The sequence below is a fragment of the Cardiocondyla obscurior genome, linkage group LG15, assembly GCF_019399895.1.
Source record: "Cardiocondyla obscurior isolate alpha-2009 linkage group LG15, Cobs3.1, whole genome shotgun sequence".
NCBI lineage: Eukaryota > Metazoa > Arthropoda > Insecta > Hymenoptera > Formicidae > Cardiocondyla > Cardiocondyla obscurior.
Window position 1 is genome coordinate 2,896,848 of NC_091878.1, and position 27,696 is coordinate 2,924,543.

Below are 27,696 nucleotides of genomic sequence, written 5' to 3' on the forward strand. Positions count from 1 at the left end.
TTAACGAATGACAGCTATTTAATAACATTATATCAGGATTCGCGAAAAAGAGAAAAAAGAATTATATCTAGTACCATTAAACTTTCTTGTCAGATCAAATTCCGGCGCGTCGATCCAACTAGCAATAAAAGTTTCACGAAGAAAATGTAAATCGTGCGTAAACGAGAACAAATTTAACGTTAAATATTCCATTTCCACCGTGAAAGAAAGGACTATAAAAAGACAATCTTATTCGGCTTATTGCACTCTCTCGGGTTTATTTGAAATTTCTACAACGCTTTTGTTTTAGTGGTATAAACGTGTACGTGTATATGTATGTTGCGTGTAGTAGATAACAATAATACGCAAACACTAGCAAAGTTAACTGAATTTTCGTTCTCCGCGAGTTTCATTTCCTAAATTGTCCCACAGGAAATATTCACCCAAAAACAGAAGAGCAATAAGCACCTTAATGCTACAAATTATGGATATAATTTGCGCCATGCTTTGTCTCTTGTCGTCAAAGTCATCAACAAGTATAAATTGCGACGTATAAAAAAAAAATTGATTTTTTTTTTAATTAAAAAATTGAAATATTCCACAAATATTATCGACGTTGTCGTGGAATTAAAATTATTCTTTAATTGCTGAAAGCATAGTCCTGCTTATTCTATACAAGTTCTAGATGGTTATATTCTAGCGTTATAACATTATGCAAGTATGATTAATTAATAATAGATTACGCGCCACGTGCTTGATCTTAAAAACGCGATTGCACTGTAAATACAGGCGACAACAGGTGATGCCTAAGCAAAGGAAACCCCTGATCCAGATTGTATGCGAAACAGTAGCTTGGATACACGTTAGTCCGGTACTCATGTACCCACATAGTGGCCTTTCTGTTAAAACAGTAATTAAACTTCGTCTCGTACAGGTCGAGTAACCCTAACGTGGCTCCGCGTACACTTAAGAGGCTGCCATACCCTACATCAGCAATCTCTGGCTACATTTTCCTCGTGCCATCATTTCTACACGTTTCCCTACGTGTGAAATTACCAACCGCGTTAATTTAATAAAATACGTTAATATTATACAGAGTCAAATAAAAAGAAAAAAAAACATAAAATATGCGTTATGAAATTACTAACGTGCTGATAAAGACCCTCAAATTCAACAAGTTAAATATATATGCAAGTGCGTTTAGAGTAACCTGCAATCAATATTTATTTATACGAAAAAAATTCACAAAAATGAGATCAATGGCCCAAGTTTGCTCGGCAAAGATACCGTCAAAGTTGACTTTAGCAACAGCTCTTACGGAGGTCTCTCGCATTTCCTCCCTCTCGTCGCTGCATTAGTAAACTGCCTGCTTCCTACAGCGCGACCACTAACTGTTACCCCCGTCTTAATGGACCGTTTACTCTGACCGACCGACCAGACGACTCACCGCCGTCAGATTACAAGCTTGACCGCCATCGCTACACGTGCTTAGACCAACTCTCTCTCCCCTAACGTACTGTCTTGAACCACCAAGAGGCAACTTGGTACTACAATGAATATACCTTAAACAGCAAAGGACAAAGTCGAAAATTACTGCCGCAAAAAATATATATGTCAAGAAAGATTGTAGAACTTACAAAAAAAAAAATTAGAGAAAAAAACGAAGTAAACGCGTTGTCGCTTATAAAATGAGGTACGATAAAAGCACAGCCATTTTTGGCTGCCACCCTCTATTTAAACAAGAACAAAGGAGAGTCATCGGCGCTGGCACTGAACAACGCGTGTGAACTGAAATCGACGTATATGTTGAATAGATAGAGAGTGTCAAGCAGTATTTTAACTGAGTCTTTCAACACGACGTAAAATATTTTTCCTTCAGCTTTAAGTTTCCTTCGCAGGCACAAAAGCACATAATATATAATGACGTTATAACTTGCAAAACTCGATTATCGATATTATAGCAAACATTTCGATCGCTATCGCATGAGCTTCGTTTATAAAACTATTATTTCGCAAACTTCAGGACCTTGAAAAGAAATTTGCTTCTCTTTAAAATTTAAAACCTCCGAGGCATAAAAAAAAAGAAAAAAAAGGTTACGTGTTTCTACAACATCGTCTATTTTCCAACGTCGGCAATTTTATTCGGATATACAAAAATAAAAGAGAGCAAAGCTACCGCAGTCATTGAAAAGAAAAAAAATTAGAGGTTACCCTTCCGTTTTATGTAAACTTGAATTTTTTTTTCTCCCATTCTTGAAAAAGTCTCGCTTCAAACAGTTATCCAGTTTATTTTTTTCCCGTTCTCGGTTACGTCGTTTATTTGCCGCATTACGAACGATAAAACAAACATAAACTGCACAGAGAAAGCACAGTCCAAACAGTAATGTTTTTTTTGGCAGTAAAAAAACAATCATTCAATCGCATTATGACATCGCGTAATCGACATCGTTTATCGTTAATATGAAATAAATCGTTCTGCTGATAAGTGATAGCCATGAATAAATTTACGCATATATTGTTAAAGGTGAATACGAAGCTATTCTGTATTCCAAGCTGCAAAACCATCGCGATTGTTCACGGCGAGCCAGTCCGGCAGAAAGAAAAACAAAATTGTGGAAACGTTACTGCCATCGACATTACGTTAATAAAACGATCCGTATTATTTATCAAGCACGTAACGATCTTTTAATGGACTTCCTATAAAGAAAGCATGGGAAAAATAAACTGAAGGTATCATTCGTCGAGAAAGCATTTACTGTACCGATACGTATAAATGTTTCAACCCCGCTTTAATGCAACGTTCAAAAGTAATACTTAATTATCTCGGGCTCTATTTGTCGCAATCAATAATCTCATATGCATAATCCAATTTAACGAACGCACTTGATAAGGGAAAGCGCAGAAACGACAATATCTTTTTACCTCTAGATTGCTGTTTGCCAAGCATTCTTCAAGCGTTATCTGAATCCTTACGCGACTCACGTTTTATCGGAGAATATCCTGTATCGGGGAGCCGACGGTAGAAATATCTTCGGCACGAGAATTTCTCCCCCGAAGAACTACCGCTTCGTTACCGACTTGAAAAATCGGACTTGAAAACTAACGAACACAGGTTCTTGCTTTCGCATAAATACATATATATTTCTTCGGAAAATTACGCGCTCTCCTTTAAAACAATTTCGATATTGCTACTTGATACGTAAATTGATTCAACTACGATTTAAACCTACGTCTCGTAAATTTATTAAACCGTGCTCGATTTCTGCATGCCGAATAATTTGCGTTGCGAGAAAATATTTCGCGCGGATGTAAACGATCCACAATGACCGACGCGAATATTGAGAGTCTCGCAATTTAAATATACATTTAAATATCCGCAAGGTACAAGATACCGGTCTTTCTTGACCTCTTGATCGATCGATGCTTTTATCGCTGACGCATCAAGCATCCGTTTCACGGCGGTAACAAAAGTGCATTTGAAGAGAAGCCATTTGCAATGAATTTACGAGGGAGTCATAGGTACTGATCCTCGAGGAAAGCGTCGTCGATCTTGTCGCGAAACGACTGATCTCGTTAACCAGAAAACCTCGATCATAGAAAATTGGTAGTCACCGCAAAAACGACCGACTATATACTCAACCGCGGCGGTCCCGATAAAACCGATGATTCGTCGTCCCCGCATCGGATCGCCTCTCGAGCGCGATTTCACGAGCCGAACCGACCGAAGGGGGTCTGTCACGCGCGCACAATCAAGAACAGTCTAAGGCGAAGGAAAAAGAAAGATAGGTTGCGCGTCACGATTGTCTCCGGAGCCAGAACCTAAACGCGCCGTTACTCGAAAGTTATAAGCGAGTGAATTGCAGAGCGTCTCTGTTCCGCAAGGACTTCCTCGTGCTCGCGCGATAGAATGAAAAGCTACGACGATAGTCAGGAATCGCCGTCGGTCGACTTCGTAATACGACTGTACGTGATTTACGGACTACTGTACTTTCTCGTCCTTGTACTGGACTATTTTTTCTGGACGAGTAAATTTTGGCACCCCCCCGTTTTCGGCATTGATCGATTATTCAAGCGGTTACGTGACACGCAGGTTCAAACTTACTACTTCGAAGTTGTTTCCGATACCTATCTCGCAATGATCGATTTAGTATTGTTTGAATAAGCCATCAGATAATGCGAGATAATAATAATTTAATGGAAGTAATATTAATTTTCTTTTACGACAAGCATCTCCTTGTAGACTTCAATAGAATATTTCGGCAAAAATAGCTTCGTCGTAAATAAAAATTGTGTCAACGTCAGAACTAGGAATTCCGTGAACTACATTCTCTCGGCTACGGTTTTTCAGGTCGTATCCGATTTGCGCGATGTATGCGGGAGCACCGCGAATTATTCATAAAGTTCCTTTTGACGCTCGAATGAAATATAGTGCGGCGCAAACATTACAGCGTGGCTACACATTTCATCTATTTAACATAAATCTACGAAATCTACGATAAATATATTTACCGCAGGAAATTAAATCGTCAGAGTAAATTACTTTAAGCGTACCGAGGAGGAAACTCCTTTGCATCCCAAATATATAAATTTTATCAGGTAAATCAACGGTAGCGCCGAGTAAATACTGTAAGTCGAGATAAGAATCCGTAATTTAAAAAAAAAAAAAGAAAAAGAGAGAAGAAGTTTGCGCGAGCTAATTATAAAAAGTCAAGGAAAGAAAAAAAAGGGAAAGCAAAAGCGTGTAATATGTAAAGAAAACTAGGCTCGCCAGACCGACACTGCAAACGTAGTCGATGTCACGGGAATCTATATCCTTCATCTCTACCTAGACGAGAAACCTTATTTCTGTGTCGAATTGAATCATCCCTCCTTCGAGAGTGCAGAATGCGATCGAGAATGGAATAGAGATGGGATATATCCAGCTTTTATGTGAGAAGCAGCCATATAGCCGATTGAGCCGATAAAAAGAACGTCATATATCATTCGGCAGCAATGTAATATTCATTAATTCCCACACTTGATTATATAAAGCACATATCGATTAATTACTTCCAAATGACGAGCGTATTGCGGCCGATTGCTCATGTGCCATTTAAATATTATATGCCGCGAGATATTCATTTATAAAATATTTCCCTACTGCGAGAATTTACTTTATACTTGCAAATCTCTTGAATGTTTTTCATAAAATTCTCGTATAAATTATGAAAAATATATAATAAATTAGTCTACCAAAAAAAAAGAAAAAAATTACACATTTCGCAGTCTAATAAAATTATTTTGCTCGTTTAGTGAATAGACTATTGCAACGTATATACATATTCATATCATTTACATGCGAAATCGATATAAAGATCGAGAAAAACGAAACGACACCGATTCATGAACCCGCGTATATCTTTTGACGATGCGATAAAACTTTACAGTTAACTTCTGCCTTATCAGTTTGCGCTACCTTTCTGTTCTACTGTACGTGAACAGAATGCAATATAATACTATTCATCACTCACATATTTCACATATACGCATATCGCGCTGTACTCGAGCGAAATTTTCTGCAAAATCAAGCGGTGTTTAAGGTATCGGGATATTCGAGCCTCCGGTTATTAATTTAAACGCGCTAAATAAATGGAATTAATATCCCCGTTCAAATGGCCAGAGCACGAAACGAGATTCGCGTCCTCAAGAATTCATGGCGTGCTGAACGCGCGATTCGACGAGAGAGGATTTCGCCCACCCGATAGGGAACCCGACGACGAGAAATAATAGAGGGTCAGCTGCGCGCAGCGGGGGATGTCATCAGCAGTCGCGGCATAAAAAGCTACCTCTCCCATACAACATCGTCGTGCAATTAGCAAGGCGTCATACAGTACAATCCTAGCGTCAGCGTGCGACAACAACAGCCTCCAACATTTCTCATTTGTCTCCGTATCCCGAGGCACGGGTCCGAAAATTTTTATTCATTTAATACGACGTACGGTAACTGTGCCGCGATCCCGAATGCGCGTATTGATTTTGCAGATAAACAGACAGCGTAGTTGTGTAAACCGGTTTACGCCAAATTAAAAGCTGATCCTTGCAACCCGTCTCTAATTTTCAACGCTAGACCGACTGACGTTGTAGGAGATAGATAATATGTATGTAAATTGAGAGGCAGCTTTTACGGTAGTGATACGAGTCTCGTGTTATTATGATTTACAACAGATTCATTGCTTCAATATGACAGTACAAATGCGACTAATCGGCATCAGCGTGAACGCGATTAATTCGGCAAATACGACGAAATATCATGCTCGATCCTGCGAAAGCTCACGCTCTAATCCGCTTTACTTCGCCATGAATGCGATCTACGCAACGATTACATATCGCATTCCATATCCGTCGTTTAGCTCCTGTACGTCGGTATCTATATTAATTACTCACGTACGAGATATTGTAATTTAGAAAAAAAGATAAAAAAAATGTGCGTAGATCGCTTTCTAATAATTTCCGAAACGTACTTCCAAAATTTACGACGGTTAATTGACGCACGATAAAAAAAGAGAAATTTAATTTTAATATTAATATTTCAACGCGTAAATTTTCTATTAGATATATAATTCGGTTTAGGTATTTCATGATTATTTTAAAAGCCAATACGCGGCCGTCGAAACGATGCAAATTTAAATTAAAATTTAATAAAACGCAATACATTTAAAAATTATTTTAAATAACTTCGTAAATAATTTTCATCTTTTCTTTTTTTTCATTAATATTGATTTTCATAAACATATTTCGATTCTATAAACATCCGGCTGGATAAACGATACGAAATAGGCATTGAGATATTTTTCGATATCCTTTTGCGATTGAACGGGCAAATTCTATTACTCCCAGAGCAGAGAGAAAAGCGTGGAAAAAAAGAAAGAGAGAAAGAAAGGGAGAAGTTCGGGGCATTGAGCAAAATGCGTGGATTCAGTTGGCGGATGTTACGCGTTTGCGGTAATACCGACGAAGAATGGATCTATAAACGTGGCCGTGCAAAGATATGAGAAGGGTAGTGCGAACTGACGGCCCATCCACTCCGCGAGCTCTTTGGGGAGCCATAAAAAAAGCTACCCGCCTAGATTTTCTCACTGATCGATTATTTGCAAGGGGGGATCGCGCCCAGCGGTTCGACAAACTCTAACTTTCCAGGACTTTGCATTCGCGAAACTCTCACGCGCTGATAACTCATTGATAAAGTGATGGAAACATTTTACAGAGATATATTTTAATATCGATATAATCTAAACGAGAACTTTTTTTCCCCCCTAAACTTTTAAAATGTATTCTCGTTAAAGAAAAGTATCGCGATTTTAAGAATATTATTTATAAGATAAGCCTAATTTCTTCTCCCGCGTATCTACACTCCGGGCTTTAATACTTGCTTGTTTATCTCTGATACCGGCCGATATGCGGCCAAGTCACGCGAAAGCGCCCACCGATGGTTTCCGGTTACACGGAAACTCGTCCGACCCGTGTGAAGTAATTTTTTACACCGGCGGCGGTACGGAATCAAAATGGACGGATTATACCCCGCAGTGGCCGCGTCAATTAAGGGATAATCACACGGCGTTGAGCCCGGACAGGTGTAAGCGCGCACACGCGCACGCGAGATAAACGCGTACGTGCGGAGGACACGTGTGAGACTTCGGTCGCGGTTGCGGCGCGGTGGAAACTTGCGTCGGACGAAGTCCGATTCTATCTCCGGTGCGCTAACGTTCGCAGGGGTTGAAACAGCGTAGGAGAGAAAGAGAGCGAGCGGCGATGGGAAGGGAAATACGATGAACAAGAGAAATGGGCTACGGCGTAGCCCGAGCTATCTTCCGTCTGGCAGTACTCCACCACGACTACATTAGCCGGCTTATCCACTCATTATGTGGACCGACGATCGCACCCCCGCGCCTCCCGTCCCGCCCCTTGTCGGGGATCAAGAGACGTCGTCCTTACTTCCCGAGGCTTCGCGGCGGTATCAACGTCGAATGAAACGAGTTACGACACGGCTGCCGTATTTTCACGCGCCGCGATTTACCAGGCGACGCGTCGCGACGTTCACCTCTCGATTAGACTCCGCTGAGTTATGAAAATCTGGAGCGATTTTTTTCCAACGCTAGGATGTCTCTAAACTTTTTTTTGTTTCGACTGAGATAGTTAAAAAGACGAACAAACATTTTTTTTTTTTAATTGTCCTGGGTTACCGAAATCAAATATAATTTTCCAAAAATTGAGTCAATTAAAAAATGCAGAAAAATTAACCCGGATGACTCACCCACCACTGACGACTCGTCGCCATTTCCGTCTCGTCGTTCCAGGCACCGATCGCTCGCCCAGGAATCCGGTACGCGAGACCACCGCAGGAACGCCAATCACCATAGATCCCACGGAGTAATCGACGCGACGCAATCATCGGTTGCTGACACTTATTACGCTCGCAATTAAACGCACCAAAGTCTACCTGTGTTCCTCTCGTCGCGCACCATCGTCCGACACTCGCGACGTTTATCGGTACGCCGTGCGAGGCGTTGCAAAATGAACTCGACCGGCAGTCAACTTCACGTTACTTCTAGAAAAGTCGTGTGACGTCATAATCGGTTCCCAACGCTTATTGCACCACCCGGCAAATGTAGGAAAGCTCACCCGCGTTTCTCCCGTCGCTCACCCGCGTTTCTCCCGACGCTCATCTCTTCCGATGCTCATACTTTTCTGCGACTTTTCCGTTACGTCCGACGACGTGTTCAAACATGTCTTGGTTAATGGCAGGTTCACGTCGGTTCCCAAAACGACGCGGCGTCGACTCGGCGGACCATCGCTTGACGCGGCTAAGGTAGGCCCGAAAACCGTTGCCCATAATGATCAACGCGAAGGATCGACCGATGATCCCGATACTCCGATTCCCGACGTTCGGAGTCACACGATTACCGGCTTTTGCCGGCAAAAACTACGCAACCTCCAAGACGCGAGTGGAGTATCCGCGATGATACTACCAACTGACACGAACTAAATCAAAGTTCTAACTGGTGAGTCAATGCGGAAAAAAATGGAGGAGGGGGAAATGAGCGCGCGTTTAATTTTAAAATTGCGCATTTTAACAAATTAAAAAATATTCTACTAATAATTACAAATAACCCATTACTGCAATTTAATCTCGTATCGATGACAATCTCATAATGCGACCCGACGAGACTTTTTTAATTGCACGTTATCGATAAAAGAAATATTGAAATGTAATAACTGTAATCTAAATGAGTAGTAATCTAAATAACATTTATAAGTCAATTAAATTAAATACTTGTTCGTCAAATATCATTATCTTAATTTATGTATAATGATGAAAAAAGATAGCACAGATAAGTCTATTTGTGTCTATTGGAATCAGACTTGTCGATTCAACAATTTCGAAAATATACGTGTGACAAGACAATGTCCGAGTAACCCTACCAATCAAATAAAAACGGCGACGAAGGAAAAAGAACCGTACTAGCCGTTGAAAAGGCTGCACTTAACGCGACGGATATATATCGTCCTGCAGGATGGGCTGGAAGTGAAATGTGACCGTGCTTACCGGGCCGGCTAAGCGTACTATTTATTGTCCAGTCTCTTTCGGAGATCCCACGTAAAGACACGTATTTACCAATCAACTGCCCAGAATTGTTTCCGTTCGTGTTAAACGAACAACGTGATAAACCTTCGTAATGCTTCTTTAAACTGAACAATGTATCTCCGAAAAAAGATCTTTACAAAAATTATGCTAACACCAATAATACCAGTTAAGCAACGGACTTAATTTCAGTAACTGATACCGAATTCTTGTCAAAATTATAAAACAACCTATTTAACTACAATTGACTAGCTCGATTAATTAAGCTAAATTTTTCTTATCTAAAAAATATAATCTGATAAATCTCATCTCGCACTCATTAATTAATATCTTTTTGTTTTTATTCTTTATCATCTACATGGCGAATAAAAACAGCATTTAATCCATAAATTACCATTTCAAATAATGGTATAACTTTGTCGAGCTTAAAAATGCACTCAACTAGAAAGCAATGCATTCTTACAAGAGTCACACTGCAGTGGCTCTTAAATATTACATTTTCTTATTCTCCGTAAAGAATTCATGTAGTTAATATAATTTGTAAAAAAAAAAAAACCGTGAAAGTTTATATAAATATAGAAAAAAAACTTTTTTTAAGCTATATGAATGTACACAATTTTTCTTACCTCTTGTGGTTCCAGCAGAAGTTGTAGTTGAAGATTCAATTTCACCGTAACACTTTACAAATTGCCAGTCTTCTCTTAGTTTCTTCAGCTTCTCCTACATCACATATGCATAATATTATAAGCCATTTTAAATTTATCGTTTGTATTAGAATTTAAAATAATATTTCTTTATATATTAAAAAATAAATTAATAAATAATACTTTTGTATACCTGCAGTTCTATAGAAACCGGCTGTTTTGCTGATTCACATTCTTTTTCCAAATTAGTGTAATTTTCTAATACATCTTTCACTTCCATTTCACGATCTTCAACTTTAGACTAAAAAAATATAGTTGTCATTAAATATAATAGGATAAAAATACAATATAATACCTTTTCTAATTAATTACATAAATTATAGTTACCATGATATTTTTAATCACTTCGTTACGCTCATGCTGCGGTAGGTCTTGAGAAATGCTCAGGCGCGTTCGCGTTTCCATAACCCACGCCATTACAGCATCCAGAGAACAGATGTATTTTCTGAGTGACGCAAGCTTGCATTCTACATATTCGCGATGGTTCGAAAGATTTGCGTTGGTCTAAACAAAAGCATTAAACGTAAAGATAATTATATTATACATCGAGATATTTAAAAAACATTAATTATAATTTTAAATTTTATAAAAATAAAAGAAATACCTTATCCAAATCCGCGAAAAGTTTGTTGTTTTCATCTTCTTCTCTGGGAACATTATGTTGACTTACTAACGTTTGCAAAGTTCTTTTCCGAGACAGGAGTTCTTCTTCCCTTGCCTACAAATACATATATTATTAGAATGTATTTAAAAAATTACGTATTATTTTTCTTAACTTTTATTAATATACGATATTGCAATCTATATTTTTATATTTATGTTTTTAATATGTTATCTATAAAATAAGATAACAGATATATAATCAAACTTTACTAGGAAGCTTCGAAAGTGAGAGTTCAATGCTATTTATATCCTGGCACGATTCGGCATGTGCAGTCATGAAATCTAGAGATATTATTAGGACAAGTTTCAGTTTGTTTGATTATGTTGCACCGGACTGTAGCCCATAGAAACTGAATCTTGGAGAGAATAATTCCGTAACTTATACAAGTCGCATCTAAACAGAGCGCTTGAAGACTGATTTTCAATTATACATATTTTAATATGTGTTAGATGTTTTCGTATATGTGATATTAATTTTAAAAGTATAAGTGATTCGTCTAATAGTGATTTTCTTGAAAATAGTGAGTGTGTTATACCGAATTATTGTAACAATATTAATTTACATCCATTTACGATCAGAAAAACAATTAAAAATTTCTATACATATAAGGAATAAAAATAAAAATATACAAATTTTTACTTATAATTATTTTTAAAAGTATATTTTATTAAACTAATTTCTAAAGAATATTTTTAAAATAAAATTTTTCTTAATCTATACACTTACCTTAATTAATGATAGTCGAATCGATAATGAGGTTTCGTCTGAAGGATTTGCTGCAGATATTAATAGAGTATTCACTTGTTCTATGATATTATACGCAGTTTCCAAAATTCTGCCATCGTTATTCACTTTTCTCTCCATGGCAAAGTTTCTTGAATAATACATTAATGTAAATATAGTTGAATTGTGATATATAAATAAAACGTATTTTAAAATAACTTAAAAGATTATACTGTATATTAGCAATATTATATACAGATATTATATATAACGATTCACTCAAAAATTATCGTAATCGAAGTTATAATATCTATTATTGTTTTACACGGAAATGTGATTTGCAAGAGAAACTCGAAGATGTTCGTTTATTCTGAGGTTATTCTGAGTTGACTGACTTCACTACAGCAGCACAGGCAAATCACAACTGAAATAGCTCAATGCTGGGTCGAGCTTTCCTCGCAATACCACATGCTTGTCTGCATTTCGGATCATAACTTCATAATTCATTAATTATAAGTAAAGCAATTATTTAAAATTATTTAAAATTATTAAATGTTACATATATTTATTTAAAATATTTAAATAATAAAAATGCAGACACAACTCTAAACAATTGTGAATCTATACTCTAAAGTCTAGAATATATAAGCACATATGTCTTACTTACTTTTCCTTTCGCGCGTTTATTTCAGTCACTAAATTGTGCCAACGGTACTTGATGTTTTCAATTATACTCTGCAATTCTATTACATCTTCGGCGGAGGCACGGCTAGATATGTCTGTGCTCATTATATTAATATTATTTAATGTTCTTTGCATTCTTGAAACTTCTTGTTCTAATTCAAAAGTTTTTGTTTTACTTGCTTTAGAATGACTAAAAACATGACATTTTTTTAAGGCATCTTCCATCTTATCTAACCACTCTGAGAATGTTTGACATGTATTATGAAGTTCTCTCCATTTTTCGTAACATTTAATCCACCGATTGTATCTCTCCATATTGCTTTGATTAATGCTTGTCCATTCGTTCTGCAGCTTTTCACTCAAATGTTTTATTTGATCAGATTGTTCTTTTTTAGCTTGTCGCGTAACGCTTTCGCAGATGTAATTCACTTCATCGATACTTGGCTTTAAAATATTTAAAGCATTGTTAATTTTCTTCAAACAATCTTCTTGATTTGTGAATAACTCGTAATCTTTACCATTCAATGGCAAAGAATTCAAAGATCGCGATATAGTCGCTGTTGCTTCTCTTAATTTGCTGATACGTGCAATAAACTCCTGCGGATTAACGCCACCAACATCCTAAAAAGATAAAATTTTAATATAAATATCATAAATTGTTTAATTTATCGATTTAAAATATTTTATAACAGCAACTATCTAATATAATAGTACACATTTTAATATTAAAACTCACCAATTCTACTTTCTTATCAGCCACATGCTTGTCTTTGTCTTTGCTACCACTGAATCTCTTAAATTGTAAACTAACTTTTTGCCAATTGCTATTAATATTATAGCGTACAGATTCCGAATAGCCAACATTTAATTTTTTCAAGTCTGCAGCCAACTCATTCAATTTGTGTATTTGTACTTGTTTTGCATCGAATTCTTCAGTGAATGATTCCAACTGGCCTTCATAATTATTAGCCTGTTCGAGCTTCAGTGGTACATCTCTAAACCAATCTTCAAATTCCGCGATTATACTATTATATTGTCGTAAAACTTCCTCTGCCTTTTGCGCTTGTTTTCTGCGCGTTTCAATTTCCGCCATGACTTGATGCCATTTGCTTCTCAATTTATCTTGATGTTCATTTTTAATTTTTTCTGCCCGTGCTGGATCAGTTATATGAATCGTCATAACTAAACCATCTCCTTTACTAATTAAAGCGGCTGCATCTGGAGCAAGACTACTAACCTCACTTTTCAGTATCTGTAATAAATACGTATTAATTAAAATCAATAATAAATAAATAACTTATTTACATAGAAAAAAAAATTAAATAGATTTGACAAACCTCAAGACGCTTAGTAGGATCTTTTTCATTAGAGATACCGCTAATACTCATTAACATAACATCCATCCTACAGAGCATCATTTGCGCTAACTGTTCAAATTCTAAAATATTTTTCTCTAACGCTGTTCGGGAGATGCCCATCGGATTTTTGTATAGCGCTTTCTCGGGAATACTTTTCACTTCCATTTTATGTTGCATAAGTGGACGAGATCTTTCAACTTTCATCTAAAATTAAAAAAATGTATTAAAAAAAATATAGTATAAACTTCTTATAATAAAAAAACATATATAATGAAGACTTAGAATAAATAACAGACTGGTTGACATGAATGTCGTATTTATACGACATACATGTTACCTTGTCCAAGAGGTGCTCAACATGATCTCCTAAATTAGTATCCTCGCCATCTGAGCTGGAACTACCGACATCGATTTCTGTATCGTCTGAAAATATTAATGCATCATCGGTTTCCTTATCACTGCCATAAAAGCTTTCGCAATCTTCCAACGTGTCGTCTTTTGATAAACCTTTTATACGTTTTAGCAACGGGGACTTTTTGTACAAATTCTCTTCTTCACTACGACTTGTGTTACCAGTTTTCGTTACACGATTTCTATCTTCTTGTATCGATACTAATTTCTCTCCGTTGGAACAATCTACTCGCTTAGTTTTTATATCGGATTTTTCAATTTCTTCGTTATCATCTAATATAAGATATTCTGCTACACTCTCTGTATCTTTCCACGAGGATGTTATCGAAGGCGAATTATTTGATCTTTCTTTCAATTGTTGATCCATCTTACTATATTTAATATTCGAAGGCCCTGCGTCGACCTCTTCTGTTTCTAATAGTTTACCGGAAAGTGTTGTACTTCTCCTTAAATCACTAGTTCCCTCGTCAGTGTCGAGATCTAATTTTAATATAAGCCTTTTAATATTTCGCGCAGGAGATTCAACCGAAGCTTTCTTTTTTAAAATTGGCACAAGTTCCTTTTTCTTAACAATTTGCTCTGCACTGCTAGTAGTAGAAGGTATTTTTCCTTTAACTTCTTTATCCTCCGTATCAGTATCGATAGATTCGGCTTCTGTTTCGGTATCTTCAACAATTTCCACTCTTTCAACTACTTGCGGCATCAATCCAACACTAACATTGGCACTCGGCAAAATTACATGATCTTCAGGTGATGCAATTGATTTTACAATTTCCATTTCTTTCACTTCTACAATTCGAAATGGATTCTGCTGTGCACAAATTGCGCTAAAGTCGGCCTTTGTCTCTGTTGCTGTCAAAGTATTACTAGATACCTGAGAGAATAGTTTACTATTTTTAGCCAAAAAGAATTCTTCCTCATCAGCCATATGTACGTCTGTATCAGAATAAGGTGAAGACAAGCCATCATCAGCGTGAACAATTTGTGGTTGAGAAGTTTGAACAACATCGGGCACGGAACTCATGTCTAATTTTCGTCTAACAGTTCTACTGATATCGACAATTTTAGTCTTAACTTTTTCCGATTTAGCGGAAGACTTTCTGCTTCGATGAGTCACTTCAACGGGCGAGGTTTCAGGTGTTTTAACAGCACACTGATTATCGTCAAACGCAGGATTAAAATATCCTATGCCGTATACCGCTTTATTTTCATCTATTAATTTCTTTTCTTTTTTGACGGGATGTGCGGAAGTTTGTTCCAGCTGTTTACATAACTTATTGCGTCCATAATTGTCTCTCCCCTTAGAAGCTTCTGCTTTAGTTTTTATTAATAAATTGTCTGTGATTTCGTGGATCCATTCCTGCGAAAATATGACAGGTGACAGAAACTTCATGGACAATCGACAGTTAATGGAAAGAGCATGTTAATAGTGGAACAATATTAAGCATGGTCTAATGAAAGTGACAATGCGATTCACTGTGCATATAAAGCTGAATTTTTCATGTATATCCATCACCAATGCAGAAATCTCTGCACTATCACTTAATTAAAGTCTTGTAGCTTTGCAATTTGCTGTATAAAAACTCTCTATAAAAAATAGATTTTAGGGGAGAGACAATACCATTAAACAATCAATAAAATGTAAATCCTTCCATCCACCAAAATATGTACTTCTTTTATACCAGTAATTATACTATTTACAGAGATAGAGCACCTCTTGGACAAAATTGAGACATTCCATACTTTCGCGAAGTAATATAAATGTAAGATATACATATTATTGTCATCAAAGTTTTAAAAAATTCTAACACTTATTAAGATATATGTATAAATAATATGTAGAGAAAAAAAAAAACATTTTTATTAAAACACATATATAGCTCCATTTAAATCCTGCTGCAAAAAAGAATGGTGTATAACATTTGTGATATTAGAAAAATTTTTAATATTTATACATTGACAGAAATTGCTATTAAAGATAAATCAGTAATACTTTTGTATGTATTCAAATATAAAATTTCCTTTGTATTAATAAAGGTGTTTTATGTGATAGAGATATACGTAATGGTACTGATAAGCACAAGCATTACATATACCAATTGTTAAAGTATAAAGCGAAGAATAAGCCATGAGCGAATAAGCAATGAATGATAAAATTGACTTCAGAAATAAGATAATAGATAAACAACTTTTTTCAATCTTGAATAAAAATAATAATTAGATACGTACTTGTATTCTGTTAGAGATGTCTTCCCACTTTTCACATACTTCGGCTACTTGAGGATAATATGCATAACGTTGAAGCTGATTGACTTTCGGTTTTGCTTCTATCATTTCGCTTTGTACAGCCTAATAATAAGAAAATATTAAAAGTCACATTAACCAGTTTTATTTAATTATCAATTTTATATTAAAAAATAATATAAATATTTTAATACTTTGCACTGTTCAAAGTGTTGCTCAGTAAGTTGATCGATTGGAACCGCGTCTAATTTATTTAACTTTTCCTCAACTTGTAGAAGCCATGCATTTATTTCGTCGACATTAGGTTCATCCTTTTACAAAAAAAAAAAAAAATAAGAAAAATACATTATATTAATTTAATATTCAAATAAAAAAATATATTTACCTCTGAGCCTTGACAGATTCTCAATCTCTTTTCTGTGTTAGCTAATCTTGCAATAATATCAGATATTTTTTCTTTAAGTGGTTCAAGGTACATAGGATCGCATAATTTTGAAAATTGGTTTTGCGATACAAATAATTTGTCTCTTATAACGTTAAGACGAGGAATCACTTCAGTCAGAGTTTCCTATAATACAATTATTGTACTTTGTAGTTTTTAAAGAAACGATTATAACGTCCGTTCGGTAAACGAGTTAATATTTAATGTTATTTACTTTTTTATTCGGAATATATTATAGATATGTCTAAAATTAAAATTTATATACTTACCCGTACGTATATCGCATTCACCGGCAGATCAGGCATGCTTTTTTGCGTATCTAGTTCCTTATTTATACTTTCAATAGACATATTAACATATGCTATATTTTTATGCATATCGCGCGACAAATCTAACGCTGATTCTAATATGGATTTAAATTCCGTTATATGAAGACCAAGCTGTAAAAATGTAAAAGTTTGAATTAATTCTTTTAATTAAGAAAAATTTGTTTTTTCTTTTAATTTTTTCACAAATTTAATCAACTTAAATACCTTATTGTATAATTCCTTTAACATGTCAATTCGTTTTGAAAATTTATCAGGCTCGGAAACCGCTTTATCTTCAACCAATTTTCTTCCGGTTACAATTATACATTCAATTTCACTTTTAATTTCACTTAAAGTCTGATAAAAGCGCTATAACAAAAAAAATATATTATTGACGTGCATAAGTTTCTTAGATGTGTAATATGTAGTACAAATAAACGTGTAACTAAATATTTTACCAGGCAATGCTTTAATTGACCCTCGATAACTTCAGGATCTTCTGATGATAATTCTAGCAAACAAGTTGCTTCTTCTATTCCTCTGAGTTCTCGTAAAGCTCTCGATAACCTAGGTTCTATATTAGTCGGACAACGAAAACGTTGAAATTTTCTTTGTACTTTGGCATATTTCTGTTCAATTAAAGACATTTGTTCTTGAAGTCGAAGTGCCGCTTCTTGTTTCCCAGAAGCTTTATACGTTTCAATTTGTGATGCCATTTCTTCGAGCGTAACACGCTGTTGTTCCAACTCTTCCATCAATTTCTGAGCCCATAATATTCAATTATACATAAAATAATATTTGCTACTCTATTGTTATATTTATATTTATATTCCGTAATATACCACATATATATAAGTAAAAAATTGTAAATTCTTTTTATGATATAATTAGTAAAATTTATATAAAAGATGCAAATTTTAGTGATTATAGTATTAAACATTAGGTTATGAATTCCTCTTTAATTACAATATTACGTATAAATAATATTCATAATTTCGTGAACAGACCTGGTAATCATGAGGCAAATCATCAGCAGTAAGGTCACAATCAAGACGTGCAGTTAGTACAGAATCAATTTGCGTTAAAGAATGCTGAAGAGCAAGAATACGCCCTTCCGATTGTTGAGCTTGCTTCATTGATCCTTCCAATAATTTGACACGTTGCCCTGCCTACTCAAAACACAATATTCTATTTTTCTAACTAAATTAATTTTACAAAGCAAATATTAATAATAATAATTTCTCATTGTAACTTTTCTCAACAAAGTAAAAAATGTATATATATATATGTATGTAAATTAATAGTTTATAAAATAATAGTTTTATAATATTATCGATAAGTTTCACACAAACATAATTATTTAGAACAATTGGTAATAATGCTACATGCATAATTACAAGCTTTTTAAAGTTTCAAAATTTCGTGCTTACGCTTAACACATACATAAAATTCAGTGACATAAGCTCGGAACATATCTTAGTATCAATCATACACTTATATGCATTAGTGACATAGATAAATAGCAAATGTGTACATACCTGCTTATTTAAATTCTCCCATCGATTTGTTAATCCTTCTACATCTGTTTTAATAGAATAAGTCATGATATTACTGTCGATAAGTTGTTTGCCGATTTCTTGAATTTTCTCAAGTCTAGATTCTGGGTGATTTCGTATATAATTTTCTAAATCCTTAAATATAATACACAGTTTTTATAATATATTATTATAATATATATTAGTATATTATATATAATAGTATAAGTATTATATACACAAAGAATCAGAAAAATTATGAAACTTACAACACGTAAAAGTGACAAATAATTTGATTTTTTTTATAAAAATAAAAAACTATGTATAGGATTGAACGATTTACTTACATCCAGCTCTTCCGAAATTTCTTCTGCGTCTGCAGCTGTTTTGGGCGACTTTTTTAATCGTTTATCTAATTTGTCCAACCAATCACTTTCTCCTGCCACTAAAGTACGAAATTCTCCGTATTCATGACTAGCGTTTTGTAAGTGTTTATAGCGTTCATATATACGATCTGTAACATCCGTCCATCGGGCATTTAAGAAAGTGAAACGTCTACCAAGTTCCTGCACGGATGATCCTTCTGAGCTTAATAATTTGTCATTTCCCATTTCATTCAAGTTTCTAAATTCTTCCACTCGTTTGTCGATGTTGTCTTTCAATACTTGATATCGGCTACGAACTTGAACGAGCTCAGCTGAAGATGTTATTCTCGACTCAATTGGTATCTCTTTCTCTAAACTTGACAACCACTTTGTAAAATCTTCTATGCCATTAATAATCTAACGAAAATAGGAATGTTAAACAATAAATATAATAATCACAGTCGAAAGAGCAGCCAAAATTATTTTTATTACTTACGTTGTCATTTTTCTTTAAAGCACTCTCATATTTGTCGTTTAAATTTTTAACCTCATTAATAATTGTGTTCCACTTATATGTTATAGTTTCCAGTTTGCTATTCAACAGACTTGCAAAGTTAGGCTCACATTTTTCGAGTATTCCATTTGCCGATAATCGAAGAGCCTCTATCTGCGGTTTTGTTTTATCTATTTCTTGAGAAAATAAATGAATTTCTTTCAATTTGTGGTCTATCTTTTCCACATTATCTGTAACATCGTCTTTAGATAAATTTTCTAGATACAATAATGATTTTTCTAACCACGATTCAAGAGAAGAAAGTTCGGCATTAAACGTTTGTAAAATTGTAATATCTGAAACGTACATTGCATTAATAAATTTCTCATAAAAGTATGATATAATTATAATAACCAGAAAACAGTATAATATTTTACACATTACATATTTCTATTGATTTATTTTCACTTACTTTTGATAAGAGTCTGTTGTTTCTCTTCTAAAATAACAGGAATGTCACTCCATTTAGTATTTAAATCCTGTAATTCATCTTTAAGTCGTTGTCCTGAAGAATCGTCATTTATCTTCGCTATTAACTCTTGTCCAGTGGAATTAACGTATTTGAAAATTTCTTCCTGTTCTTTTAACGAACTTTGTATATCGTTAAATCGTTTTATTTGATCTTGCATAATTGTTTCATCTGACATAATTATATGTTCCAACAAAAGAACACCTTCTACATTGTTAATAAATGATATTAAATTAGTGACCGCCTCAATATACTTTTTAGGAGGTGTGCGATCAATAGCATTACTTATTTCGGTCAATCGTTCGGCTAACCTGTATGTAATACATTTTATATAGCAAGGTAAATTTACAATATCTAAATATATATTTACAATAATACCTACATTGCATATAAATTCTCCCATTTAGCGAAAAATGCTTTTACGTCCATTTCTATATTACTAGTTTCTGCAATAGCAGCTTCATTATCTGATAACTCTTTTGCTTTTTCCAATATATTTTTTATGCGCTCATCATAGGATTTCATCGATTTCATTTTAACCTGAATAAAATGTTTTAAATTAAAATAGAATAATTAAATTAAATAGTAATAATTTAGCTTACCCTAAATGGTTCTATTTGATTATTTTCTTTATATGTATCAAACCACTTGGTATAACTTTCCAGCATCAAATTTAAGCCAGCTAGTTCGGTACGGAATTTTTTTACTTCTTCCAGATAATCTATGCGTTTTTTTATCTCTTGGAGACGATTATTTGTCGCTGTCCAACAATTTTGTATGTCATTAATCTTGGACTCTTCTTCTTTAGTGGACTCGTTCGCGTTTTTCAATTCGTCGATAAGTCGTTTACCAATTTCAAGAACTTTATCATATTCATTTTTATGCGAATCTATATCTCCAAGAGTATCTTCATAAACAACTTTCTTTTCCTCCACGCTCAATTCATCAAACACTCCTTCCGAACGGCCAATTTCTAGATCAACATAATCCAGCCATTTATACAGATGAAGTAAGGCTGATTCGAACTCGTGTTTAGTAGTATTATCAACACGCCGTTTTTTAGAATCGCTATGAGGTGTTGACTGAAAAAAAGAAATATATAAGTCACAAAAACCGAATACAAAAAATATCGCGAATGATAAGACGAACTTATACATACTGTTGCGGAAATCTCTTCTTTATAAGCAATACTTGTTACTGTTTCAGACATCCATTCGTTTCCTTTAACATTCTTTACATGCTCTTCAGGTTTTAAATCAAACTCAAATCCAGAATTGGTTATCTAATCATATAAAAAAAAATATTATTTAAGAATTAAGAAACAAAGTTTATTGTTGTATGTAATATTTTAAATTATTAACTTACTCTCTGGGATTGTACTTCCATGATTTGTCCAACGGCTTCCCATCGATCTTGTAGATTTTCAATCTTTTCCAGAATATTTGCATATTCCGAAGACGAACTGTTGCCATCTAAATCCTGAATTGATTCTTGTAAAGATGTTAATTTCTTCTGATTAATATCCATTTCCGCTTTAAGGACTTGCAATTTCTTTATTCTCTCTAATACTTCGCCAAACTCGGATGCTGGGTTAGCTTCCATTTGTTTTAAAGTAATTTCTGTTTCATTCAACCATGCCATGAGTCTTTTATAATCATCAATAATGTTGTGCCAAAGTGTAGATAAAGATTCCAATCGCTGGCGTCGCTCTTCTTTCCACTGGCAGATATGACTCCAACGTTCACTGAGAGCAGACAATTGATCCTCCATTTGCGCATAAACTGTTTCGGAATTGTCTTCGTCTACAACAACCACCATGTTCCTCATGCCATCAACTACACCTTGTTGCGCGTGAATATCTTGTTCTAATTCATTAAGATGTTTTAATTGTTCGTCAAAAGTCGATGGATTTAATTCAATTGCTGCCAACATCGAAATTCGATTTTCCGTTTTCGTTAACCACTGTCGCAGTACATCTAGCTGAGCCTGTTGCATTTGCATCAAGACCTAGAAGTAATCATAGATGTTATTTGTGCAAGAAATAATCGAATAAATATATTTAAAATATTTTTATATTATTTTTCATCAGTAAAATATAAAAATACGACATACTTCATGAATTTTTGTTTGCCTTTCCATGGCACGCATTCGAAGTTCCTCCCATCGAGAATTCAGTAAAGACATCTGGACACGGACTTCGTGTTCTTCATCTTTGTGTAATCCGCCTTCAGCTAATAATCTTGCGCCTTCTTCTAAAACAGTTCCCACTCCATCTTGGTGACCAGATAGTTCCATCAAGAACGTTTCGTGCTCGTGAAATTGTTGTTTCAGTATATCTAGAGTTGAGCCTGGCTCCGGGGCATGATTTAATTTATCCTCTGCCTCCAAAAGCCACGTTAAAACATCTTCAAGTGCAACTTGATAACCGCCAAGCTCGACAGAAACGTTTGTTGCTAAGCTCATTGGTCGAGATGCCGGCATTCCGAAATTAGCGAACGTTAAATTACTCTGTAAATTAATTGTTTCATATATTTCATACGTTGATGCAATATAATTTCTTCGCTCAGTTGCTAAATCACAATTCGCGTACCTCTGTTCCAGGTGTAGTAACGGGACTAACTGGAGTGCTGTCACTTGCTATTGAAAGATCTAGTTCACCAATGTCATCTCCCGAATGTGGTAACGATTGAAAAAGACACATAACATACATCATTATGGATTTTTTATCCGGTACTGAAGTATTAACATCTAAAACAAAATTAACATGATAATGTAATTATATAATTTTGACGTTTTCGTTATATAATACTTTTCATAATTTTTTATGTCCATTACTTTTAATAAAATGTAAGTGACATTATATTCGAAAATTTCCTTATCAAATATTCAAGTAAAAAAGATCGTGATTATTATATATATAAAATGCAGTACGTAAAATAAGCCACGAATTAAATTACCTTCGGGATCTAAAAGACGTTCGATACCAAGATGTTCTTGGGCAAGTCGGAAAGCATGATCCAGTCTAGCATTTGGATGTTTTCGGGCTATGTTATTAAAGTCAAATAAGTGAGGTTTCCATTTATGTAAAATTGCATTAAACGCTAAGCCGTCAGACCAAGATGTTGTAAAATTTTTAATATCAACACCAGAATAATTCTAAAGAAAAAAAAAAGATTATAATAAGAAAATTATTGTTACATTATTTTAACAAATTCAGTATATAATATTTTTATATATTACCTGTGAGTTTTGACGACACCAAGCAAGAAGTGTCTTTTCCAAATTCGTTTGTTGCAACTCTGTCATTAGGTCTTTCAAATGATAATGCACCTGTTAATGACAAATCAATAAAAAAAATTAGTAGTAATAATTGTATATAAAAAATACAAATTATTAATCAATGTTTAATCAACACGTCCATAAAATAAATTAATAAAATATCGCTTATTTTATTCAATCATAAATTTAAATTAAAAACACAAAAGTTAATTTTGACTAAAAATATATAATTTATTAACTCCTACTAAGCTAAATTACTTATACATATATCACGCTCGATCGTTTAAATTCACTTCATTTAATAAATATCCAATATCCTTTACATTTAAAAATAGAATATAATCCCGTGTAAAGCTAATTCTGTTCCACATACTAAATTAAAAATAAGAAAAATTACTTTTTAAAACCGTATAAAAAAATTAAATTAAATTATGGCAAATAAAAAAAAACAATTAAATCATCGAAGACTTACTTGCCAATGGAGAATAATACTCCACACCAAACCAAGCGTCAGTTTAGGGTTACCATCAACAATATCATTGCTACTGATGTTAACAAGTTTCACCTAAAATGCAAAATATTATACAATTCTTTACATTACGCAACGATACAGATGCTGCAATTATGTACTTACATTATTTTGTTCAAGAATTTGCAGCGCTTTATTAACATTATTGAGGTGATGCACTCGCATGCGTCCGCGTTCTCTTTTCTGCAAAATAAATATCTTCGCTATTACGTTATCCGCACGCTTTGAAAGCAACATAATTATACATGGAACACCGGCTTGTTTTAACATAAAGACTTGCAATTCTATGGGTACCATTGTGCAAAATAAATTTCAACGATAAAACCGGGCATCTGTATGAGACAGCGTAAATGCCGCGGCACGGTGTTATATCTCAAGAATGGAACATTCTTACGCCTACCACGCATTCGTAATGCGCTCTTATGCAAATATTCCCGATGCACGCGCACCTGTTCGCGATTCGTCGCGGCGAGCGCGGAATGCACGTGGAATAATTTTATTAAAAAGCATTTTTATTGAAAACCTAATCTGATCTAACCGTCGGCCAAGAAATATTCTAACGATCGTCCTCGCGCGATGTAGCTGCGCTTTCGTCAGTCCATCGCAAAAAAAAACTCGCGCGAAATCACCACTAAACCATGTCGAGCGATTATCCTGCGGGCAGGCAGGCGACATACTTACATAAGTCTTAGAGGTGAGCACTTCCAAGAGCGACAGTAGCCGATTTCCATCTCGCAAGTCGATGAACAGATCACTCACCGGTTCATGATGATTCTACAAGAAAGTAAAATAAGACAGATTAAACATTGATCGGGTCTCATTTTTTAATTTTAATTTTTTAATTTTTTTTTATTTTTAATTTTTTTTTTTTAATCACTGAAAGCATCCATCAATGAGCTATTATATCGCGTTAGAAGATAACGAACGAACAAGTATGAACGCGCGTAACGAGTAGATGCTTATTACGTTCCACGCATGGGGAGATTTAAGAGCGAAACTCCTCGCATGCCGTGCAGTCTCGCGAATAAATGGAGTGTGTAATAACAGGCGAATGGTAATTGAACCGAATAAGATCCTTTACCTTGAGAAGCTGCGAATTTATCCATTTGGCGAACGTCTTCTTTTGCACGTCCTCGCGCTCATCTACAAAAAAAAAAAAATGTGTCTGTAATACATTTTTAGAGACATTTAGAGATACAGATTTTCTGACGAAACTAAAATATAATCATATTTTAATTGTGCAAAATTTGATTCTTGTTATTTGTAGTTTACTGCACCGAGAGCTAAATTTATCCCATTCCCAATGACGGAATGACTTTGCGTGAACGTCACTTCGTCTCGGAGGTCCTTAATTATTCGTTACGTGATCTATGACGGAATACTTGGAATACTTTCGCAATTTACATTAAGTGGAGCAACAATCGTTGATCCGCTGATGGTTTTATGCTCGTAGAATTATTGCCGGCGCAACAACGGCGGCTCATCATCATCTATCGCGTTGACACTAGTTGACCTCGGTGACTGAAGTGGTAAACTCGAAATTTAGGTCGACCGGCAGCAGGCCGCGAATATTATAAGTACCTGTTCGCTTTATCGGATTGCTAAGTACACGAGACGGCGCGCTGCCGACGTAATGCTTTCCTCGTTATTATTTGCCCGGTGATGGATGGATCGCGCGATGATTTTGTACGACACAATGCATTTCACCAGCCCGTAAGAAAGCTGCAAGCATCAGCGCGCCGATAGAAATAGAAAGATAGGTGATGTCAGCTTTCACGCGTTTCAGAACGTTTGCCGATGTGAAATGATTCGTCCCGCGCGTATCGCGAAACACATCCCTTTTAGCATGCCTCCGACACGTTTGGAAAATTATATTTAGAACGACGTACAACATCGCGGCTACTTGCATCGCTGCATATTAAATTAGCGCCATGCAGAAAAGAGCTCGCAACCACCTCGCGGACGCGAAGAAAGATCTTATCAATGGTGATTTCGAAACCGCATAATCTTATTTGCTCATCACTTGTCACACGCAGTGATAAAAAGAAAGGAATCTCGGTATATTTTATCATTTCCTAATAAATCTGATTATCTCAACATTATCGATAGGTAGCAAAAAATTTAATTTACCCCCTTTTTTTAATTTTTCTTTATTTTTCTTTAACGAGAAAAATTACTATCAATTCTTAAACGCAAGGAGAATTTTTTTCCCGCAATGAATGCAACGCATCATTTAGTACGCTCGGCGGTTCCGAAGATTGATTCCTGGCCTGGAATCTGAAAGTCATCCATAGTCGATAGCGCACTTTAACGACCTTTAAAAAAAAAAAAAAGAACATACTAGCATGCGAGCACACGGACGTTGCCGGTGAATGAATGAATGAACGTATTTCTCTCCCGGGGAAACGTAGTTTACGTGAGTAACACGAGGAGGGAAAGAAATCGCAAATGATCGTGTACTTAAAGTAAAGCCATGAGATCAACGTGAGATAATCTATCTCGGGCGGAAGTCGCCCTGGTGCTTACTTCACAAAAGCCCGGAGTCATTAGGGAAAGACCATCGTTAAGAATAACGGGATTATCGATTCGGAAGACAAAAGACGGATAACATAATCTTCATGTAATTTATTATCGTATGATGCAACGCGACTGCACATTATACTTTTATTACTGATTAAATAAATTACTTATATCAATTAATGAGAAAGAAAAAGTAAATTAAATTATTAGCGCTGATCGATATTGTAATTAATTTTCAAAAGATTAGCAAACACGGTTCATATAATTGAAAATAAACCAAGGTATAACGAAGCCGTACGCAGCGCGGTGATTTATTTAAATCGAACGGTAACAATGACTGCTAATTATGCTCTGTTCAACGAATATTCGAATTAACAAGCATTACAATTATAATTTTGTTTCGGGGCAGTGAAATAAATATCTTCGTTCGGTTCCGCGGAAATACGGCGCTTCCGAATATGGTCCAGCGAGTTCTTGTATAGAACCCAGATATTTCTTTCTCCAAACCTCATACATCTTCCGTCAAAGAATCTTATCGCATTGCAACCAAACTTGAATCGTGCATATATAATGATTTCTCATTATATCAGGAAGTTAAAAAAAATAAAAAAAAACAAACAAAAAAAAAGAACAAAGTTGACGTAAGTATGCATGTTGACGACATTTACGTGGATAATTATTCTGAAGACTTTTAAATGGCTGTTAATAAAGATTGAGATTTTCCTCATTTGCGAAAAATCAATGCTAATAAACCGAAATTTTTAGGAACTTTATCGTTACATTAGTCGCTTCATATTCTGATCGAATTATTCTTAATTTATGACATAAATTGGAAAAAATTGTTAAGAACTCAATATTTTTATCTTCTACACGCGATGAAAAAATATCTACTTTACTTAATTATTTATAAACCCAAGATTAAAATGCAAATCTCTTTTAATAAAATTAAATCTACAGAGTTATTAAGATTGCGATAAAATATTTTCTGCCGAACGGTTAGAAAAGACTTGTCAAAAATTTTACTTGGTCTAAGAACAACTCTGTTTAGGCATGTACATCCGCTCGTTTTCTTTCAAAGCACATAGTATAAACTGTAACATACCGCCATTAAGCAAACAGAGGACTTGTGTGTCTCTAAATACTTCACCTTACTATAAATTAGCACATGCATGTACCGTTCAAAGTCTATAATACACTTTCTTGGAAAAATATATTTTAAACATTTTAAAACAGTGCGTTAACATGTTTCGCAGCTCCAATTTTACATCGATACTTCTTAATTTTATATTTCCAAAAAAAAAAAGAGAAAA

At 34.9% G+C, this 27,696-nt stretch overlaps 1 protein-coding gene across 11 annotated transcripts in view; it reads right to left on the reverse strand.

Annotated features, from left to right (window-relative positions):
* The window catches only part of LOC139108380 (dystrophin, isoforms A/C/F/G/H), a 344,440-nt gene that overhangs the window by 307,741 nt on the left and 9,003 nt on the right, over positions 1-27,696 (reverse strand). For 9 of the 11 annotated variants that reach the window (XM_070666601.1, XM_070666600.1, XM_070666607.1 and 6 more), the window contains 32 exons: positions 24,948-25,009; positions 24,548-24,640; positions 23,972-24,049; positions 23,810-23,902; positions 23,299-23,388; positions 23,016-23,214; positions 22,649-22,806; positions 22,171-22,566; positions 21,424-22,065; positions 21,218-21,340; positions 20,661-21,140; positions 20,441-20,598; positions 20,002-20,369; positions 19,533-19,885; positions 19,019-19,453; positions 18,675-18,827; positions 18,144-18,305; positions 17,595-17,897; positions 17,362-17,505; positions 17,098-17,268; positions 16,772-16,954; positions 16,581-16,697; positions 16,372-16,491; positions 14,069-15,502; positions 13,711-13,935; positions 13,110-13,625; positions 12,357-12,994; positions 11,693-11,840; positions 10,907-11,020; positions 10,630-10,806; positions 10,436-10,543; positions 10,225-10,318 (listed from right to left, as the gene is read on the reverse strand). In XM_070666601.1, coding sequence (XP_070522702.1) covers positions 10,225-10,318; positions 10,436-10,543; positions 10,630-10,806; positions 10,907-11,020; positions 11,693-11,840; positions 12,357-12,994; positions 13,110-13,625; positions 13,711-13,935; positions 14,069-15,502; positions 16,372-16,491; positions 16,581-16,697; positions 16,772-16,954; positions 17,098-17,268; positions 17,362-17,505; positions 17,595-17,897; positions 18,144-18,305; positions 18,675-18,827; positions 19,019-19,453; positions 19,533-19,885; positions 20,002-20,369; positions 20,441-20,598; positions 20,661-21,140; positions 21,218-21,340; positions 21,424-22,065; positions 22,171-22,566; positions 22,649-22,806; positions 23,016-23,214; positions 23,299-23,388; positions 23,810-23,902; positions 23,972-24,049; positions 24,548-24,640; positions 24,948-25,009 — 8,535 coding nt within the window. The remainder of the gene's footprint in view (positions 1-10,224; positions 10,319-10,435; positions 10,544-10,629; positions 10,807-10,906; positions 11,021-11,692; positions 11,841-12,356; positions 12,995-13,109; positions 13,626-13,710; positions 13,936-14,068; positions 15,503-16,371; positions 16,492-16,580; positions 16,698-16,771; positions 16,955-17,097; positions 17,269-17,361; positions 17,506-17,594; positions 17,898-18,143; positions 18,306-18,674; positions 18,828-19,018; positions 19,454-19,532; positions 19,886-20,001; positions 20,370-20,440; positions 20,599-20,660; positions 21,141-21,217; positions 21,341-21,423; positions 22,066-22,170; positions 22,567-22,648; positions 22,807-23,015; positions 23,215-23,298; positions 23,389-23,809; positions 23,903-23,971; positions 24,050-24,547; positions 24,641-24,947; positions 25,010-27,696) is intronic. The other 2 variants (XM_070666608.1, XM_070666609.1) reach the window with 2 other exon arrangements.